Here is a 22,258-nt window from a genome sequence, read left to right as displayed (position 1 = left end):
TTATTTACAGGAAATAAATAAATAAGACCCTAACCCTAACTACCTAAATAAATAAGAATTTGATGCGTTACTGCAATATTTACACTTAATGCAGCTGTGAGTATCCCTTTTCCTTTGTGTAAAGCATGTTGGGTCAGTATTGTACACCAGCAGTCAGCATACTAACAGTTTGAAGTATACATGTGACTTCATGTGTGAAAAGGCTGTATAACAGTGGTGGGATGTAACTTAGTACATTTACTTAAGGACAACTTGTAAGTAATGCAGCTTTATACTTCTGCTCTACTTAATTTCAGAAGGAAATTATGATTTTAAATTTTTAATAAATGTTTTGCTTGATTAAACAACACAAATGATTAATCAATTTCCGTTTGTTCATTAATTTTCTGTTAATGGGTTCTAATGATATAATCAATTTATTTAAGGAAGTTATATACTGTAAAGTGTTTTCTGAATCTGGTGTAGGTGTGCTGCAGTGCGTCTACTCTTTGATACTCAAGTCCTCCACAGAATGAATGTGCATACTTTTATTTCTAGTAATGCAAAAAAAAAAAGAAAAAAAAAAGATAATCAGTCAGACATATCAACTTCTTTGCATTTCTAGGTTTGGCATGGTCATAGAAACATGGTTCTTTTAAATGTCAAGCTACAAAGTCAAATCACTATAGTTTATATTGAACAAACAACATAAAATGGTACATGGACAGCACCTTGTGCTGCTGATGAAGTTGTTTGATCACATCGAGGATCATGGCCATTGTCTTTCTTTTTAGAAATGAGATATAATAACAGGTAATACACTTTAAAAAATCAAACACATTTTTAAAAATCTCAGTACCAACACACACACCATAACCTTTATACACGTGAAGTACCTTGCATGAACAGAATAATTACCATTATCTCAAAGTGACCTCTGTTCATTTGACCACGTTTTAACACACTGCTTTAAAAGGGGGACCACATATGTGAAACCTCTACCCTCATTAAAGCAAAAGAATCAGAAAAACAACAAGTCACTTTACTGTGTGTAGCTTTCATGTACAATCTGTCAAACTTTGGGCATCCTCTTACATCAAACTTCAAAATATTTTCATATAGACTTTGGCCAAACATCTGGTGGACAGACATATCTTTTTATTAGGGGAATACTACTGAAAGATTAGTACCTTGATCCCTTTATATTTATCTTTAGCACATGAACAGTTCACTATACAATCTTTGTCTTTGATGTATAAAACATGAGGTAATAATGTTAGACGGGGGTGTCACTGTCTGAGGAGCCAGGTGTGTGTTCGAGAGGCTGCTGTATCATAAATTCACCTCCACTTCCTGTCTGCTTCATTACTTGCACAGTGGAAACTAAAGCCTGCAACATCTTTGTAAAATATACTATATTAAAGCCACTATGTGTAGAATATTGTCTTTTTTGTCACTACCACCAGGGGACGTCAAAGTCCGAAATTTTCAATTCCTTTACCTCGTGGCTTTAATGTTGCAATACACAACATTCAGCCACTAGATGTTGCACTATAGCACCAACATCTCAGATCAAAACAAACGTGTATCGTGAGGGAGGGGCAACAACTCAAAAACTCAGATCAAACTGTCAAGCTAGGCACTGCTGATCAAATATGGATCAAGATTATGTTCCTGCATTGCCTATTTATCGCCTCAAATGTTTTCAGAAACATATCTTATAGTACTATTTAGCTGTAATTTGAGAAAGTCTGTGACACGGCCACCATCTTGGAAATGGACGCGCAGGGACTCACATGCACGTACACGCATGTGTGGCCACCACGACTTACTCTACTATATCTTTACACAGCAAATAGTTGTTTGCTGACATCCAGTGAGGCTCAGTGTCATTTATTGCACCTTTAAGTATATAATATACTGTATTCTTCATGTATGTATCAAATATAGTTTAACATACAATGTCGTGACTATTTTTCTGTATTAACAGTGTGCAAGGTGATACTTTGCAGTAGAGCACTGTTTTCTAAACTGATTTGGTAATAAATTTATTCCACTTCTGGGTTTATAACTTAGAAATGATGAGCACTATATGTCACAGTTGCGACGATTTAAAGCTCTGAAGCTGCCACAAAAGGTCAGAACTGCGTGTAAGTAATAGTTACTGCTATGGCTTCATTTGGACTAAAAATAAAGCAGAGAGAAAACACACAGCTGAATTCAAACGGAGTCACATAAGGGGTGATATGGGAGGAGGTAGTAAGGGCACACGGCCTCTTGTCAGAGTCTGTATTTTAGCTAAAGCCCTGTTTCTGTCCAGAATGAGACAAAATGAGATCAGACTGTGTTCAGAGCAAACTGACAAGTGCTGCAAACATATATAATTATGTTTAAAGACAACTTTGCATGTTGTTTCCCTGAAAACAGCTTTGGTGTGACATCCACCAAAGTTTACAGAGCTAATGTTGGAACAGCTGACTTCTATAAACTCTTCAGTTTGTATTTATAACATTCAGTTTGTATTTGTAGTAATCTTTGTGAGCTCTGTCTCCTCCCTATCTGATCTCGGTCTGTCTCATTCTGAAGGCCAGAGGTGTTCACTGTCCTGGTACGTAGGGCCAGCTGATGGAGCTCCCTGATAGCTGCATGTCTCGGATTAGCGTCTCGATGGGCGTCTTGCCCACCAGCCGCATGAAGAAGAGTTGAGAGATGAGGTTGGCCGGCACGGCACGCAGAGCGGGCAGGCGCAGCAGTAAGCGGCCAAAGCGCTGAGGCTGGTTGGGGTACTGCAACCTCTCGTACTCTGTCAGGGCGACCTGGGCCTTCTCCTGCAGGGCTTCCACATGTGCAGGGTCGGTCAGACCACATGCATCTGTGAGTGGAAGAGACAGAGGATGTCACTATTTCATTGTTCAGTTTAGGGGATGCACCAAAACCACATTTTTCTCTCTTAATACAAATTTCAATATCGCATCACATGGTATCGTGTTATCTGCCAGTACCAGTGCTCTCATTTCCCCAAATTTATACCTGAAACAGCTGATTTTGTAGCCACTTGGCAGCAGCAGATAGAGACCAACATTAGCATTCATTTGTTGTTATTTTTCTGTTTCCAAATTAGGTCCAATATTCTCCCATTGTCTCTGTTTTGGTCTCCACCAACTCTTGAGGGAAATATATATGTTCACCAGCAAGTGACTAACTTTGTCTTTTGGTACTGGGCAGGTAATGTGCTGCCTGCTTTGACTGAAGATGACACTGATGAAAGCAATGGAAGTGAATCAAAACAGTGAAGTTTTGAGGTGGAAAACCAAAGTAATGAGCTAAAAAATACTCAAATTAATTATAGTTGCTTTAAAATCTGTATTTACCATTGTGTGAAACTCACTGGGATCATGTTTATGTAAGAAAACATGGAGTTTGCCATGATTGAACAAATGTAACATTAATTAATGTGGATCGGTCACATCTGGCTCATAGTTGACCTACTTAATAAGGTACATCCTGCAGATCAGATCAATGTGTCTCTACTTTTTTGGCCATTTCACACTAATGGCCTTCGTGTTCCTATGTAGATCTTATTGTAAATACATGTGGTTTTTGGTTCCTTAAAGTTAATTTTCTATTTGTTTACTCCCCCTTAAGGGAGGTCAGAGGTCATGTTTGGTTAAAACAAAGCATCCCTGAAGCTGGCATGAAAGATATGTCTTGCTCAAAAACACTACAGAGCCTGAAACTTATACACTTTCCATTTATTTATTTCTGACAGACAGTTTTATTTTTTCTATACCGTGGGTTAATTTACAGTGAAGATGTCCAGTTGCAGTAGATGTCATCACTCAGATAACCATGTAAGAAACAGCCAGACTTACCAGGTGAAAAGAGTGCAATGGCTTTCAGACAGCTGTACTCGGCTGAGTCCACTTGCAGCCTGTTGAGTTTGTCCACCTGGTCCTGGAAAACCCTGACCTGGTCCATGAAAGACACCACGCGCTCTGCAGACATGGGTGACGAATGAAACCCAGCTGCTGCCAACAGAGGAGCCATGTGAAGAGGCAAGGCGGACTGAGCTGCGTTCAGGATGAAAAGTTCACTCCAGCTGAGCCTCAGCAGCGCCACCTGTAGGATGAACAGGTATGTTGGTAATTAGGAAATTACCCTAATGATCCCTAATCACAGGTTGTGGCTTTTGTTAGGACATGAGCTGTGAGCTTAATTGTGATTTTTCCTGATTTTATGGAAGGTTTAATTTCATTCGTGGAAAGTAACAAAATATATTTACTCAGATACTTTCCTCATGTATAATTTTGAGGTACTTTACTTGAGTATTTTCATCTCATGCAATGGAATGTTCACTACAGAGTACAAAATATAATCAGCAAATAAAATCATGTATTATTATAGATGAAGCAGTCAAATTAGCAGCACCTTTACCAGCTACATCAATACACATTTACACATTTATGCAACAATAATTTAGGAGATATTAAATCTGACTGACAGTTTCGTGACACTGTTTATGCAGAGTTCATAAACTTTTCAAATAAAGGCTTGGATTGGGATTCAAGGTGCAACTAAAAAGTGCCACATTCAGCACAATGAGTACTTTTACTCAAACAAAATTCTTAATGCAGGAATGTTTTGACTTTGTTGTATTACTACTTTTTAAAAATAAAGATCGGGGTACCTCTTCTAGCAGTCTTTAATTTGCATAATTTTTAGGGAATTCAAACTGACAGTACAATCATAATTTGAGACCCCCAAAAAGTATTGTGAAATGTTAGGAAAAAAAACATACTGTATTTTCATGTAGCAAATAATATTTATTTTCCTCTAATCTCATCATCTTCATCTTCATTTTGAGGCTCCATCATAGGTCCCAACCCATGTATTGGATGGATACCACCGCTTTTAAACCACAAGTCACTTAGTTATTTTCTTTATCATTCCAAGCTGCCACACATTGGGGGACCTTAGTTCATGATTTAATGAAAGTTAAACAAAAGAGAAAGAAGGCAAAATATGTCATGTTTAGGAAACTTAAGACCCCTGATTTTTTTTTCTTCTGCAAATAGATGAATGTATTGTGGTCTCATCTACTGTAGATGAGATTAGATTAGACTTGTACTTTGTGGTTTCATTAAAAATAACCCCCCCAAATTTATTTTACAATTATTTATTGTTTGGAGTTTCCTTTTTGGATTTGAACCTGATTTTTAAAAAACTCCTGTGGCAAAATACACCAATACTGACCTGCTCTGAGACTGGCAGCTCTGGGAAGTATGGGATGTTCCTGGCCCACTCAATGGTGCTGAAGAGGAGTCGGGCAGCCAACTCACAGATGCTGTCTATGCCCATGACAGATGCTCCGCTCGCAGATGCCTGCATCTGTGCTTGGCTGTACGGGGTCCCGTAACGGCTGCTGGGGTAGGGCTCAGCCCGGAGGAGCTGGGTGATGAGCTCTGACACCGGCTGCCCGTTGAAGTAATCCGCCCCAATGTGACCCGGCCCTGGTCCTCCAACCCCACCTGCCAGGGAGTTGGGACTGATACCTGAGTGAGATGGAGGGATCCGGCCCCGCTGAACAGCTGCAGAGGGAAGAGAGATAAGAAAATGAGAATCAGTGACTGAGAAACTGTATACTGCTGTTGCACTCCTGCAGAAGAGAAAAAGTTTAAATGAAGCAGGAGAGATGTCTGATGTGTGGAAAGATGTTGGACGAACCTAAGCTGTATTTCTCATCTGCTGCAAAAGCTGTTCTACTCAAGCAGAAGCAGTTACTACAGTTTGCTTTTTAACATGCACTCAATAAAATATGTTACATTAGGTTATCAGCATTGTTGGCAAAGTTCAAGTTGGGTTGTTTGATTACGTTAACTTATCGACCAGAAACCTGCTCTTTCTGATCCTAGAAGTCTGTTTGCACTATTAAGGGTTGCAAATTAATCAGTGTCAGCTCCAATCTGACTTTATTAAAATAAATGAAAAATGACTGAAGACTTTTCCTAACTAATCATAATGTTTAAATTGCCTTCTATTAAATTTTGAGGTCCACCAGAGGTGTTTTTGGTCATGTTTCTTTGTTCAGTTGCTGGATTTGAATTCATTTTTAGTACAGACCCAGATGTCTGAGTTTCTGAACATTGTGAGCAACTGCCTCGTATTCATTATTAACAAATACCTGACAGTGTATCCTTGATCTGGGTGTATACGCTCTATTTACGCTTTTGATCCAAAGACTCAGTGAATTACAGCTCATAGTGGGTTTGAATAGTATTTTGAACGTTTTGAAAAAAAAGGATATACATTTCTGAAGTATTATAACAGAAAGACTTTTACTAATTCTCATTTTAACCATTACAGAAAAAAATGTCCAAATGCTGTAAATCTCTGAGCAAAACCCTAACAGCAACAAATAAATACAGTTAATTTAATCACCAGCAATTAAACACCGTAATCATAAATTAAGACTGCTGCTGACCTGAGTGATTAAAATCTAAGGCCGATGTCCTACTGTGACTGCTCTGCCTGAGGTTAATGCACTATTGCCCTCACTGTTTCCAAATGTTTAATGAGCTCAACAGGCTGTTTTAAATTGCAGTCAATAAAGTTTCAAGTGCCAAAATCTCACTTAAAGCAGTCTAAGTGACCGCCTCCCTCACTGGGTTAAAGGTGAAACCAGATATTTCCAGGTAATGTGGAAACAGTGCGACCTGCATCATGACTACCGTCAGCATGGTTCATTAATAACCAGGCCCAATATAACCTCTGGCACACTGTCACCTCAGTGCACATTATGTGTGGTGGTGTCCACTGACAGACTGAAATACAAGCAGGGTTGTATGTCTAGTATGGGCTACTACAGATGGGTTTCTGTCAGCAGATTTCAGCATGACAGTAAATTAAAACAGTTTGTGATGTGATAACAACAGTGTAATTCTTTAAATGAAAAATAATACACCAGGGGAAACATAGTTTTCCATGCTGAAGTGAAGAAGATTACAAACTATAATTAACTGGTTTTTATGGCGTTATCACTATAGCGACAGACAGCTCGGTGTGTGTTTTGACAGAGCAGAAGATGGAGCACAACTTGTTCTACGAATCAGCACAGTCGACTCCAGTTGCCCCCTCGTCCCTGAAGCTCAACAGCTGCAGGGAGTCGAGCACCAGGGTGCAAACATGCTTTGGTTGACAGTATAAATATTGTGCTTGGATCACTGGCAAATGTCACTGGCTGTTTCTTTAGAAGTAGGCCATTTCTCTACGAATCACCCATTTCTTTTAAACGTCGATCTGTATCTGTGCTTCTGAGTATTTGTGCTTGTGGGGGATTGCTTCATGCAGGGTGTTTGAGCATGAATCAGTTTGTTTGCTTGTTCACTCAGGTTGTGTACTTAAGGGTGATTTTGAGGTTATTAAAAAATGTAATACTCAGGTATTACCATTTTATGCTACTTTATACTTCAACACCTCGTTTCAGTGTTGGTTTGCAGATTAATATTTTACATTGAAAACATGCTGTAAGAATTGGTGTTATAAGTGTTATTGTGCTTCAGCTGACACCTTTTCTGCCTTTTTTTTGGTTTGTCAATGTTTCTAAAGGAGATGAAGCAAACAAGGACATGAAATTATTTACTACCCCACAAGCACAAATACCCCCCCCCCCCCAAATATCTGTCTCTTTAGATATAAAATGCCCTACAATGTTCACCAGCTTGTCTCGAGCATTGTCTGTCTGCTGTTTGGTGTTGGACTCAATGCTTATCAGAGCTTTTTCACTGAAAAGAGCTATCTGTTGTGGCTGGAAACAACACAGGTGAAATCGTTGAAAGTTGACCAAAACAGTAAATTTGCGGGCTGTAAAACAAAAATAAATAGCTGAAACGAGCTAAAATGCTCCAATAATCATCTGTGGGTTTGTTATTTTGAGTGACACCTTTCATGTGACACATAATGAGCATTTCAATAAGCAAACGTTTAACAATAACCTCAGATAATCATGTGACAGGATTAATAAAAATACACCTCTTAGTTTTTTTTGCCTTTTGTAGTGGAAAACATCATTTGTGTGTCTACTAATCCTATAAAATTCATCTCGGCAGCCTTTTTTTTACCTTCTTTTCGCATTCCAACACGGAAACATTTCTTCAAACGACAGTATTGACACTGGTTACGGTGATGCTGGTCGATTTGGCATTCTCTGTTTGATCTGTGATAAGAAACAAAAGATAAAAACACTTAAGGTGAAACAATCAACCAATCAAAATGTATGGGTATCTGAAGAGCAAAAACTGTTTCATGTGTACTTATATTACATGAAAGTCTCCAAAAACATCAAATTTAACCTTTAAACATAAAGGGGAAGAAGTTTGCATTTACATGTTTATCTCGCCTCTTTATTCTCCCTCCCACTGACCCCTGTATGATGAGTGAACTGTGTGAGCTGGCGTGGCTGAGAAGCTATCAAGGCTGTGACCTTTATAAATCATCAGCCCCGCACACCCTTGTATTGCCTTTTACAGCAAGACGAGGTTTGCCGACATTTCAAAGAAAGCTCTTTTCAGCCCTGGATGTGCCGAATAGACTAAAAAGACACCTTGTACTCAGAGTTAGTGCATTAATATAGGGGAATAATAACTATATTCACTAGCTGAGAGCTCTCTGTGAAAAAGCAGAGAATTGAGTTGCATTGTTATGTTCCTGTGGTGAAGAATAATGGGAATGTTGACCTTCTGAAGCAATCCATCTTCACATGACTGACCTTCATGTTATTTTTTTCTCCAGGGCTGTTTGTAAGATGTATCCAAGGTTGGAACATATCATCCAGGAGTGAGAAATGGACTACTGTGCTGTCTCTTTCATGAATGTGAATAGCTGCACACACTTCATGTTTGTACACTTTCATAAATCACAAAAACCCATGTGAGATTTTGTGGACCACATGTTTAAAAAAACACAAATAAAAAAGTGAGCAAAATATATATAATGCTCCTTTAAACTTTACATTTATTCTTCAGACTGTAATTCTGAATCTCCCAGCCGCCCCCTACCTGCAGGAGTAGTTGAGGTTCCTTCTGATGCTCCTCTTAAAGAAGCTCTTACAGCCCTCGCAGGTGAACACGCCGTAGTGCTTCCCGCTGGACTTGTCCCCACACACCACACAGTCCACCACGCAGGACTTGTCCTCGTCCCCTACGTCCACATCGCTGCTTCCAGCCTGGGGTGAGCCCTCCTCTTCTTCCCTCCTCAGGTAAGCCTTCTCTCCCAGTCCATTACTGTCCCCATTGGGGTTTCCCCATCCCCCGCTCACCATGGCCATATTCTCTGAGACACGCAGCCCTGTGAGTGGATCATACACAGACCCGCCCTGTCCCCCAGCTTTCAGCTACCCTCTAAAAAGTGTAAAAATTGATTCCAGGCTAAAATACAATCACTCCAGGTTGAAATTCAAGGTAGGTTTTTTATCCAAGTAGATCTAAAAGTGTGATGAAAAGTTGTCTCGGACTCCCCCGTGTTGACCTTTCCTCCCTTGCCGTCTGTTTGGAATGACCTGGAGGTTGCTCCCAGTTTTCTCTCTCTCCTTTAATCCCTCTGCTCGCTGTGTTCTTGTCTTTCACTCCTGTGTTTTCTGCCCTGACCTCCGATCAATGGCTCCCGAGGTCTGAGAAAACTTCAGACACACATTGAGTGGTTCAGAGTTCAGGCAGGAGAAAAAGGGTGCAGCCTGCTCTTTCACAGGAAACAATAAATTACACTTTGACTCCCTCTCACTTTCACTCGCCGTCTCCCCCCTCTGAAAGAAGGAAAAAAAACACCTCACCTATCCCTAAGCATAGTGACGAGGGACAAAACAGTCACTCTCCAAATGAAAAAGAAGCTCAGCCCCTCTATCTGCTTTCTCCCAAAAGGACAAGTGGGAGGAAAATAAAACACGGCTCTCCTTCAGGCAGGGTTAAACTGCCCTGCCCTCTCCTCCAACTTATAAACTAGTCCAACCAGTTCCTGCCGTGCAGAGGTGTTATCTGCTGATCTGAGGCAGTTCTAGTCCAGACTCACTCTTGACTTGTCGAGGCTGTTACAGAAGCATAGGTGATAGTGATGAGGAGGGAAAAATCAGCTTATAGTTTCCCCCTGCAATTTCTAATTCACACAAAACCTTTGGATAGTTTCGGAAATTGGGTTTTGTTCTTTCTTTTGGTATTCTGGGAAGAGATGACCAGTTTACCGTATGCACAATTAAGTATGTGTTCTCTAAAAATAACCAAAACAATCCAGAGAATGCTCGATTTCAGACTTGATATTAAAACAATAGAGTAGTGAGAAAGACAATGCACTCCTTTCACTCCTAGAAAATGCCTCTGTGGTTTCTCCAGCAACAAAGTTCATCAAAGAAGTCCTCCTGCTCTGTCGTCTGTGGTTAAATTATGTTTTCTTGAGGTTCCTCCAACTCCTCAGTGGTGTCAGAGGCTCAAATGTCACAGAAAAAAACAACAAAACAAAACAAAAGCAGAGTTGAGAAATCTCCAGTGTCTCTTGGCCTTTAAGTTGCAGTTGCACCTCCTCTCTAAAAGCTCCACAAAGTGTTGTCTCTCTCTTCCTCCTCTTGTTTTGTCAGTGCTTGTCCATCCAGCAGTAACAACCAGAGGCCAGAACCACTCTGCATTCCCTGTCAGCGAGTCAGGGTGTACTGTTGCACTCTTTACTATTCTGCCCCGTTCCTCTTTTTCTTTTCCGCCTTTCTTTCGGCTGGCCCCGACAGGAATAAATTAGGCAAACAAGCAGGAAAAACACGGTCACGGACCTTCAGTGAAAGCCAGACGCTGCTGTGGAGAGCAGCCCAGAGATAGCCTCCTCTCAATCCCTCTCTGTGTTTCTGCCTCGCTCCCTCCTTTAGGGAGAGTGAGCGTGTGTCTGTGTGCTGAGGGATTTGACACTGCTATTCAAGCCCTGCGGTTGCCATGGCACTGGATGCCTTATAAGGCCAGCGGAGTCAAAGAGCACAGAGTGGGCTACAGCTACACACACACACACACACACACACATAGAAAGAATGCCTGGCTGCCTGACTGGCTGCCTGTTTCCCCCTCTGACCCCGGGCAAGCCAGGGAGCAGGGGGAGTTAACCCCAACACTGCCGTAAGACAAAGAGGGGGGGCCTCTGGTCGACACAGCGAGCGCATGGCACTCGCACTCATGTTCTCCACTCTACTCTAATCCTTAAGACTTCCTCCGACTTTGTTGACCCAATAATAACAGGGAAGGCCTGTTGTTGTTGAGGAACATGTCAAAAGGTTATATGATACACCACTGGCTCCTTTTCACACCTGCTGCACATACTCACAGCTCCGTGTGAAGGATGCATGCAAGCGATCCTTTTGAGCTGCTAGATTATGGATGAAAAGGAATTGATTTGAAAGAAGTGATTTGGTGTTTTACTTTCATAAAGTTGTTGGACTCCCAAAGAGACAGATTACAAAAAGAAAGGTCAAAACCAATGAGGCAAAGATCAAGATATCCTGACTTTTACTCCATGTCTTTTCCAACCAGCCAAAGACATTCACATTAGATTATTGTGCACTTCAAGATTTACATTCAGCACCAACGTTCAGTGTCAACGCAGGAAGTATTGCCTTGTATGCCACAATGTGTAGAGGTTGGGGTGGACAAGTAGGACATCCTGAAGTAGACCAGAGTTTGACCTCAAATCAATGACGAAGTGTTTTAGTTGCTTGACCCTAACCTTTCCTGAGCCATATCTTATTTCCCAGTGTCACAATCTTTCTCTAACCTCAACCATACCATAGTTTCTATGTGCAGATATTGCATTGAGCAAAACATTTTAAAATGTTGGCATTGGATGTATAAAAATAATCCCGTTTTTCAGAATTGGTGTTTATGTCTGAGTTGCTCAGACTTCTTGTCAACAGATTGTATACAGTGTCTGTTTGTAGCGCAGGCTTTCTGGTAAACATTTTGCGTGTTAAAGATAACACAGATGACATCATTAGGGACATTGTATAACTGTTGGTCAACGTTGCATGTCTCCTAGAAATAACATTTACATACTGCTTATTTATTTCACAAACATTTTGATGGGAAATCACCGCCCAGACTATGTTTTTCAAAGTGAAGGATGTGCTACTTTTTTATGGCGCACACAAATAGTAGGGAGGTGGTCGGGGCGGATGGTGGGCGCTCAAAGCAAAGCAAGGACTTTGTCACCAGAGACCAAGTTCATCGGGTTGTTGTTGTTAGGCTTAGACATCAAAAGCACTTTTTTGGTTAAGGTTTGTGAAAGATTGGTTGTTCTCTTCTGTGGCTCAAGCCATTGTTGACTTTTTAAGTATTATACCAAGATTATGTTCTTTGCCTTACTGTAATCAACTACTGTGATTTGCCTAAACATAACCACAAAAAAGCTTCATCATGCTTTAGTTGGAACGAGCACTTTTGTAGGAAATTAAATGAAAAACATGGTCTGGAAACCTTTTGCAAATATGTTCAGTACATCTTGCAGCTAGCCAGATATGTTAATTAGCACATTTTCCTCTTGATGTTGACAAAAACAAAATCACAACTCTGTTCAAAATCTGCTGCTATAAGAACATTTTAAGAATATGAAAGTCTTTCATAGGAGACAGGGTTGCCGTGTTGAACTCATGATGACTAAAATAATCCTCATGTGTAAAATCTAAAATGTCTCCTTATGTAAGATTATGATTCACAGTATTAACAAAAGCACTGTGGCTTCTGTTTTACAAAGCTAAGCATAATGTGCAGCGTAACTCATCCATCGTCTTAGCAGTGGGCAGCGCTCCTGAGGAATTCCTGCTCTGCTTTGTCTGTCACACCAACAGCACTGTCATGTGAAGGTCTCTAAGAAAAAGGGGGGAGGACAAAATAAACAATCAGAGCCTGCAAACAAGGTTTCCGATAACAGCCTCCACAAAAAAACCCACAGAGGAGGTATTCACTGCTGCCTCTATAAACTATTTGCTCATCACATGGTTGTACAGGAATTTCTCCTGAATGACAAAACATTTTGTCCTTGAGTTTTTGAAGGCAACATTTAGTCTCTTAGACGATATCACAGGAGCAAAGAGTTAAGTTGTCAGGACAGGGAAGGATTTCTCTTACGCTTTTTTTTTTGGTCAGTGAGGCTCAACTTAATTCAGCTTTTTGAATGTGAGCATAAGGTAACTTTAACCCACATCCGTCACAGCGAGACTCATTGTGCATGGATAGGCCTTTTGTTTTGTTAAGGGGTTATCAGGGGCCAAGCTAAGCTGCTGTAAGTTGAATTAGTGCTTTCCTTTAAGCCTCTGTGTACTAGCAGAGGTCGGAGCATGTGGCATAGGGTTTGATATTTGCTCATAAAACTTTAAATACAGATCTGGCTGTAGAACATACTTAAAGAGTTCAGCTACAATATCTTGAATCTAACTGTCGTGTTTTATTTTCTAATCTCAATCAGTGAACACTAACTTGGAGAAAGGGACACAAATCAAAGTTTGAATCATTTTGTATTATATCAAGACATTTTCTATAAAGGTTTGTTTAATGTCTAAATCCTTGACCCTGTTCACACTTGGTTTTATATGTGTCTTGGGCAATCAGATCACAAGTGGACAGCATGTAAAACACTGGACACATGTAAACGAATATATACACAAGGCGTGTAAACGACCACCAAGACTCATTGTGAGCTGATCACTTAAGCACTTGCTAATGTGGTCTGGGATGTATCTGACTGCATATCTTTTGTAGTGTAAATGCATCCTGATGTGTCCCATAATCAATGCAGGGCATTGTTATTGTTCTAGTGACGATGCCCCAATGCCAAATTACTGTGCTGCCAATTTCAACTATTGGCTGAAGCTCACGCATGACAGACACAGGTATGAGCGGTGATGTGTCTCGGCTGTCCACTTGTGTTTGAATCACTAAAACGTATTTCAAACCCAGTATAAACAGCTTCTCTGTGAGCGGATACTGTTTCAATTCACACATGACCAATAACAACATGAAGCCTTGTGACCAAATCTAAAGTTGTAAACCTAACCATGAGTGAATTGATTAAATCCCAAAAGGGAAACTCCCTCAGGGTAAAAACTACTAAAGATTTATTGATTGATTGAATTGGAAAATATATAGAAAAGATACATATACATAATAACTTTTAACAAAATACCTTTTGATCCGTGAGGATATCACAGACATGTCGGTTCAGCTACTAGAAGTCTGTTTGCTCATTTGTTATTTTGAAATGCAGCTTTTGTTTTAAACCAAATGACAAGAAACAAGCCCAAATTCTGTAAAAAAGTGTGAATTAAATGGAAATATACAATGTTAGGTTGTACCTAAAGGTACTAAGGTCTTTTTTGTGGAAGAATACTATAGCAAATAATCCTGTTCATTACAAATAGCAGAATAATTCTGTGCTATCAATGTGCCATAATAAAAAAATCTGCAGTTTACTGTCATAATAAGTGCATTATGGTAGAAGATCATCTTTCTCTGAGGAGGTCGGACTGTTGACCTTTCTGTCCTATCATGTTCTCGTCACCTGGATTCTCTGCAGGTTTTTTGCGTGAGATTAAAACGGGAGTTCATGTTTGCACAAACAACTTATTTGTGTCTGAAGGAAAAACACAATACAGCCTGAGATTTTTGTATATGTGTTGTAACAGCTACAAAAGTGTCACTGCATGTGTTTGAATGTGTGTTTGTCGTTTTTTTTGCAGAGCGTTATGTGCCCATGTGCGTAAGTACATATGTGGTATGTAACTGGGAATGTTTGCGTGTATGTGGTAGTGTGTGTGTGTGTTTCTCGGTGTGTGTGTGTTCTTTGCTCTTTGAACTGCAGCTCAGGAATGCAGTTGCTCTCAGCATGAAGTCGACTGTTGTGGGGTCTCTGCATTCTCAACTCAGTCAGGAGTCCACAACCATCCGCGTGTAGCAGCCAAACCTTCAGCGCACTCACCTGAACACTGCACACACTGTTTACATCCATATGAATACACATGTCCAATTTAATTCTCATTTCCCCCTTAAAATTTCAGTCCATGTTTATTTAAATGTTTTATTTTTTTTTTCTAGTGCTGTTTTGGAGCCACTGTATATGATGCTTACACAAAACGTTTCAATCTGAATGCATCTTCACATGAAATGGAAATAAAAGGTCTTGCGCATCATAATTTCCTCAAACACGCTCTGACATATATTGTTTTTTTTGGGAAACTTTTGGATCTCCTCTTAGAGTTTATGTTTGTAAAAATGTAAGCAACTGTGGTCTTGATCATTGCATGGTGTGATGGAGGAAACACAAGTATATAGCTAGCTAAATTTAAGTTTACAATGGCGAGCACATTTTTTCCACATGCTGTGTGAAAAGCTTCTGTAGATAATGGAAACCTTTCAGATTATGATATATTATAAGATCACACAGACACAGACATAGTCGACTTTCAAAATATGTACATACAGGTTTTACCAGTTGAAACCCTGTGGGCTAAAAGACCTGCTGCGTCGTGATGACATTGACATTTCTACTTATAGTCATTTCAACTTCTACTCCTAAACTGTTTTGTGTTAAAAGGGTTATACACCACACACAGTTCTTTCAATACTAAGGAAAACCTACTCAAATTAAAGCTGAGACATGGCACTTTAATGTAGTATCCATCATTTTATTTAAAATTGAATGTGCTTACTGTCTGAACTATATATCATCTCCTCACCTGAGAAGAAGAGGCTTCTGTTAGTTTAATAAAACATGATATTCAAATGACACGGAAACTAATAATTCTCCCAATTCTGATATATACCCTTCTGCAAGAGTGCAATTCAAGCAGTTTTTAAAGAAAGATAAATAGTGTAAAAATATAAAACTAATACAACTCTTTTGATTTGTCCTTAGTTTGAGGCTCAATCGTAGACTGAATATTAGTCTGGAAGTGTGTTAACTGCATTAGATAAAGGAAGGTGGAGCAAAGGAATTTGAAAACTGTGGTTAAACTTTAACTCTGAGGAGTAACCCTGGGTGAACAAGCAGCACATGACTCCATGCTCCTTCCTCATTAGCCCCACTGCCCTTTGGCCCAGAGACCAGAGGAAAAGTCATCCTGTCCTCTCTCTCTCTCTCTCATTTGCCCTCATGCTCTCTCTCCCCCTCTCACAACACTCTCTCCATCCTCCTCAGGCCTTTGACCTCGAGCGAATGACGGAGCAATTTAAAATAAACAGGGCAGTGGAACCTGCCAAAGAAAAACATCTGCTGGGGTGACTCCAGAGCAACACGCAGTGTCCAATCAATATTTACCGTCCTGCCTGCCCAGGACCTGCTGGAGGTGGTGGGAAACTTCCCATTTGGTGTGAGTTGTTGCCATTCAAATCAGCTATCTCATGGTCGCTGTGAACAAGGTATCAACCCATTGTTTGTAGAGGAGTCAATAGATCTATTTACTATGTAATTGCAGTGCTGCTTTTTCTCCATGTGTCTGCTTTGAATTTAGGACACAATATTTAATGTCACTGATGTAAAACTGAGATAGAAAACAAACCTTGGCTTTGCTGTGACTGAACTGCCTGAACCCTGATGTTATGTTCCTGTTTTATTTTCTCACTACCTTCAAAGTGTAATCATTTTCCAACACCCATTCGGTTACTTTAGGATGTAAATATTATGTGCCTGTCTTTTCTGATGTTATATCTCATTCAAAGGAATAGTTTCACATTTTGTATGAAGCGTGAAGTATTAGCTTAGCATAGCATAAAGACTTGAAACAGGAAGAGGGGAAACAGCTAGTCTAGCTAAAAACACAACTACCAAAAAATTTAGAAAGCTCACTCATAAACAGGTTTTATGTCTTTCGTTTAATCCATACAAAGACATAAACACAAACATCCGCATTTTGGGATTTCAGGAGCTACATGAACACAGCAGCCAATTGCTGAAATAGTTACAACATGTAGCAGTTGTCAACAGTCTGAAAAACCACAAATTGTTGTATTTACAGTTTCATCATTGCAGGCATATGTAGTCATGTCACCCATAGTTACTTTAAAAATATTGATCAGTACAGTTTAATTATTTGTCAATGTTACACTTAAGAATGGCCTATTCTGATCTGATTGGGTTACAATATATTGCTGGTGGGGATGCACTTCTTTTAGAAATGCATGCTTTTTTCCTATAATGAACATTAATTATAAAAACGATGTTGTTGTCAACTGTGATCTGCATCAAACATCAGGCAGCACATGCTTGTTTACTGTCTAACACTATTCAAAATTCAACACACTTCAGTTGTATATTCTGACCTTTTGTCCAAGGAGACGCCAAGCTGCCAATCTTTAACATTCAAATCCAGATGTTATTATTTATGGCTGCACCAGAACATTGAATGTGCACATTTGTGCACAAAATGTTTTGTATTGAAAGCCATAAAGGTCATGATTTTATGTTTTGTGTTGTTGTTATCGTTGAATATTTACCACATCAATTTAAAATAAAGATCTGTGGGGTTGAAGAGGATAAGGTGAGACAACTATTTAGCTTAATGTTTTGCTTTATATTTAAAACGATTACCATTGACAGGTTGTCAATATGCTTTCAGTGAATCATCCATTTGAAAGATGAACTTCTTTGTTTCCATCACCTAAGGATCCGGACATTTTCAGACAGGGCATTAACCTAACACTCTCTGCAGCCACAACAATTTGATCATGTTCCCGATCATCAACTTCAATCTCGTGTAAATCTGCATCCAATCTGTTGCTCCCTGATTGTGCCCTCTGCTACCGGCCAGACATTGCTTATAGGTCACCTAAGGTGCTTAGGATGACAGAAAATTAACCTAATCAGCTCAGTGAAGATGACTCAAATGCTATAACAGGATTAGGCCGAGGCCACTCCCCCTGCCTTCTTTCCCCTCTAAACACCTTATTGCTGTAATCTGTGACCTCATTAACTCATCTGTTCTGAAAGTTTATGTTGGTCTTGACACTGATCTAAATAGCACTAAATAATACTTGGACTGTTTCTTTCCTTAATTATCTAAGAGATTTTAATTCAGGAAGTTGAGTTAAATAGGGAAATGTCGTAGTTAATTTACTAACAAATTACATAAACTTTACATTAAATAAGAGGTAAATGTGAAAGTTAGCTTGAAATCCGAGATTTAAATATGTTTGATATAGTTAATCCAACATTGAGAATATCACACTTTCTTAAATTTTTGTTAGTTATATTACATTTATTGCAGTTATAAAACAAATCTCAATCTCATGTAAACTTCAAGTTTCAATACTGCAAAGAATGGAAGGAAAAAAATGTTTTTTTTCTAGAAGTTTCAGGTGCTGTTTTAAAGGGGATATTTCATGCTGTTTTGGGTTTTTTGGTCATTTTTATACTGTTATGATGTTGAATGTCCATGTTAGACATTGTCAAAGTTCCAAAACTTGAGGTAAACATTAAGTCAAAGTCAAAAGCTCAATCTTTAACCTGCTCTGAGCTTTTAATTTGCAGTGATACCTTGAAATCCAACTACAACTGTTTACGTAGCCTTTGGAAGCTATACAGTCAGATCAGAGTGCGCTCATCGGGAGGGGGGCCTTACAGAGACAGGAGCTATAATTACCTGTTTCAGACAGAGACTAAACTGAGAGCCAATAAGATAAATAAAGAGTGTTCTGAACTGTAAATCATGCAAAGTTATTTCAATAGACCTAGAATATAAATATAGACCTGGTAATGTGCACGATACGTCCCCTTTAAGGTGCTGAAAAACCCCAACATCCCTCATTCAGGTCTGCCTGGGGACCTTTATAGCTTGTCATTCCCCATCTCTCTCTCCCCTTTACTCTCAGACTCACTAATAAAAGCATCAAATGCACAAAAAGTAAACCCAAAAGGTTAATAATATTGTTAAGTGTTGTGAGAGTGGCATAATCGGAGTAGTGACAATCTCCAAGCTGTTTTATCTTTATGTCATTTTACAGATGGGTGACAATGTTGATGATTGGTGATTGAATATGATTCACATCATTTCATTTTCATTAAACTATTCAGCAACCCCAACCCTTTATGTAAGAATCTGCGTTCGATAAATTTCTCCACTTATTTATTCAGTTTTTTCTTTAATTTGTCAGCAGTCTGAATGTTATCTAGCAATGTAGGCTACAGCAAGTTAATTTTTCCTGGTTGAAGGCGTCACAGTATCAATGTTACAAGAACTACACATATTATTACAGGAAGGTGTTATTTTGTTGGATTCATGTGTGTTTTTAAATTGATAAACTCCAGCCATTAACTCTCTCAACCTACTGAAGCTTCCATCCTTTGATTACAGCTTAAGTGTGAAAATCACTATTGGACAGATTTACCAGACAATGATCATGTGCAACAAGGCTTTACTCTTTATCTGGTGTTGATAGTGAGGTGTCGTGTTGGTGTGGGATATTTGCTGCCATTATCTGAGTGGGTGAAAGCACAATGAGGCTGTGATACGCCATTTGATTGAGGTCAAACCTCTTTCGCGGCTCTCCATGCCAATAACACCACATCCTCCTGACCTCTCCATGGGCCGACTGGTGTCAGAGAGCTCAGGAGAGAGGTGTCAGGTCAGCCTGGCAGCATCCCACAGCATGGAGCAGAGAATAGAGAGATACAGAGAGGAGGAGGAGATGAGCGGGGCTATGGAGTGGTTGTGACAGGTGAGCTAATGGCTTTGAGAAAGAAAGGGTGCAGGGAGGAAGGCACAGGCTGTGATCTCTTTATACAGCTTACAGAGGGACAACTTATTAAAACGAGGAACGGACGCAGAAAGTAAATGAGTTGACCTAAAACCCCTGGGTCACTGCCGCCCCCCCTGCATGTGTGTGTGATTGCATCCACCCCCACACTGATTGACAGCCTCTGTCGTTGTCTAATAATGGTTTGAGTATTTTTCCCAGGCACTGAAAAACTCCCCTACCCACAGGCTGGAGGATACATGTGGGGGTAGAAATGTATACAGATATGTGCTGCTTAAATGTTAACAGATGAGATTGTTGCAGCTTTTACGTTATACTCTTCAAAAATGCCAATTTAAATACCACAAGCAGTCTGTTCTCATGCGCTGTGTTTGACTTTCTTATCTCACTTGTTCATTAGTGCACCTTACAAAACTGTATTTCAATGCATATTTCATCACAGACCACAATAACTTTATCATGAGCAAGATTAGATTAGATGTTTCATGCTGGATCAAGGTTAAAGCAAAGTTTTATCAACTCAGCATGGAACATTTGAAGTATGTTTGTTTAAAAGCTAGTGCAGCAATGTGTTACAGTCACTCTAATAATGCTTTTGTACAATTTTAAGTACAGTTACTTCTCTTGAGTATTTCATGTTTATGCTATACTTCTACTTCACTATATTTATCTGACAGCTACAGGTTTCTTTACAAAAATACAATTTTACACACAAAACTGGAAACAAAATCTGATGTATTGTTACAGATTAAACTATCAAACAGTATATATAAAGTACAATTTTAATACAGCTGAATGAAATGTCCTCTGACCAACTACAAACAACAAAAATGTTACTTACACATTAATGCATTTGTAATAATAATGATCCTATAATATAATATACAATAGTAAAACACTCACAGGAGCATTTTTTGTCAAATTAATACTTTTATTTCATTAAATGAATTGAGTATGATATAAGATCACACACACACACACACACACACACACACACACACACACACACACACACACACACACACACACACACACACACACATACACACACACACACACACACACACACACACACACACACACACACACACACACACACGTTCATCATATTCCTATATTCAGCACTTTTACCTGTAATTAAGTATTTTTTTAAATGTGGTATTGCTACTTTATCCTTTGAAAATACTAATACTAATACTAATCCAGGTATTTGGTATAAATACAGCTGACACCTTCGTGTTTAACTTTGTTTAACATTATTTATTCTTTCGTTCTTATCAAATGTGTTGATCTAATCTGTTGATCTGGGTGGCTAGCACAGGGATAAATAAAGTTATATTGAATTGAACCAAATTGAATTGAATACTTTTTTCGCCACTGGTGAGTTCTCTCAAATCATGAGTTGTGATCATACGACCACGAACCTGAGGCTGTAAGAATAATATGGATGCACATATATTGAGCCATTCATGATAAAAGGCAAATACCTTTTTGTTATCATGTGGCCTCTTTGATGCAAAAGTCACCCAGAGGTTACAACGATCATGTAGTTTAAAAATGCTTTGATGAACTCAGGAGCTCAGCATAGATCTTAGAGAGAAGAAACACAAAATGGAATGATAATTGTATCATCTGCTCTAATAGTAGCTATTACCACAATAGCGATGGTGACCTGGAGGTATGGGGGGAGCGGGAAGGGCAAGCCCTCTCGGCTGACCTTTGCCCGGGAAAGGGCAAGCTCAGGCAAGAGTCAGGGCGTCAGGGGCTTGCCACCTCGTCTGGCACTCTGAACCCTCCATTCACAAGCTAAAACAACAGCCAGGCATCACTGTGACCCTGTGGGTGTGACACTCAACCTTTGCCTTAACCTCCTGACCGCCGGTCACAGCTGCAGCTGACCGGTTTGGGAAGGTCAGGGCACAGGGTCGGCTGGAGGGGGGGTGGGCTGGGTGTGGAGATGACTGAGAGATGAGTGAGAGGAGAAGATGGAGGAAGAGGACATGAAGGCAGAGCAATGGAGTGAGAATGAGTGAGAGGAAAAAAGAGAGTAATGAAGGGAGAGATAATTTGTTTTAACACGTCAGTGCACCCAGATTACAAATGTTCTCTCTCACCTCTTTCGGTATATATGCTGATGATTTGGTTTTATTTGCAAATATTTCAAAAAATGTTTTCTGAGATGTCGTCATCTTTCCAGTAAAATCAATTGGAAATGAATTTAGTTCATGATGATGCAACAACATTTAAAGGAAATAGTATGATATTGATATTATTCTAATGTGAACAACAACTTGTGACAATAGCACCAATGCAGCATAACATGTCAAATTTTTTCAGTACAGTACTCAGACATCTATATAGATCCTAGTTTTGTGATATTCCATATTGAAACAGTTACATTACTTATTAAGCATCTTGTTTCATGTTAATAATTAGCCTCCTCAATGTTGCAATTGCATATAACGTAATCTGTTTTGTGGTTGCATTTACATTGTCCCAGCAAGGCTTCACTTCAGTTCAAC

General features: G+C 39.5%; 1 protein-coding gene across 1 annotated transcript; it reads right to left on the bottom strand.

Moving 5' to 3' along the window:
- Positions 1 to 487: 487 nt before the first annotated feature.
- On the bottom strand, positions 488 to 9,788 carry nr2f6b (nuclear receptor subfamily 2, group F, member 6b). The gene is made up of 5 exons (XM_062423446.1): positions 9,033 to 9,788; positions 8,097 to 8,191; positions 5,233 to 5,567; positions 3,852 to 4,098; positions 488 to 2,851 (listed from the first exon to the last, which is right to left on the bottom strand). The coding sequence occupies exons 1-5, from the start codon at positions 9,299 to 9,301 to the stop codon at positions 2,577 to 2,579; spliced, it is 1,221 nt and encodes a 406-aa protein (XP_062279430.1). The 5' UTR covers positions 9,302 to 9,788; the 3' UTR covers positions 488 to 2,576.
- Positions 9,789 to 22,258: the final 12,470 nt, after the last annotated feature.

This window comes from Scomber scombrus, chromosome 8 (assembly GCF_963691925.1).
Source record: "Scomber scombrus chromosome 8, fScoSco1.1, whole genome shotgun sequence".
In the NCBI taxonomy this organism is placed as follows: Eukaryota; Metazoa; Chordata; class Actinopteri; order Scombriformes; family Scombridae; genus Scomber; species Scomber scombrus.
Note: the sequence above shows the minus strand (reverse complement) of the source record. Positions and strands in the feature narration are given on the sequence as shown.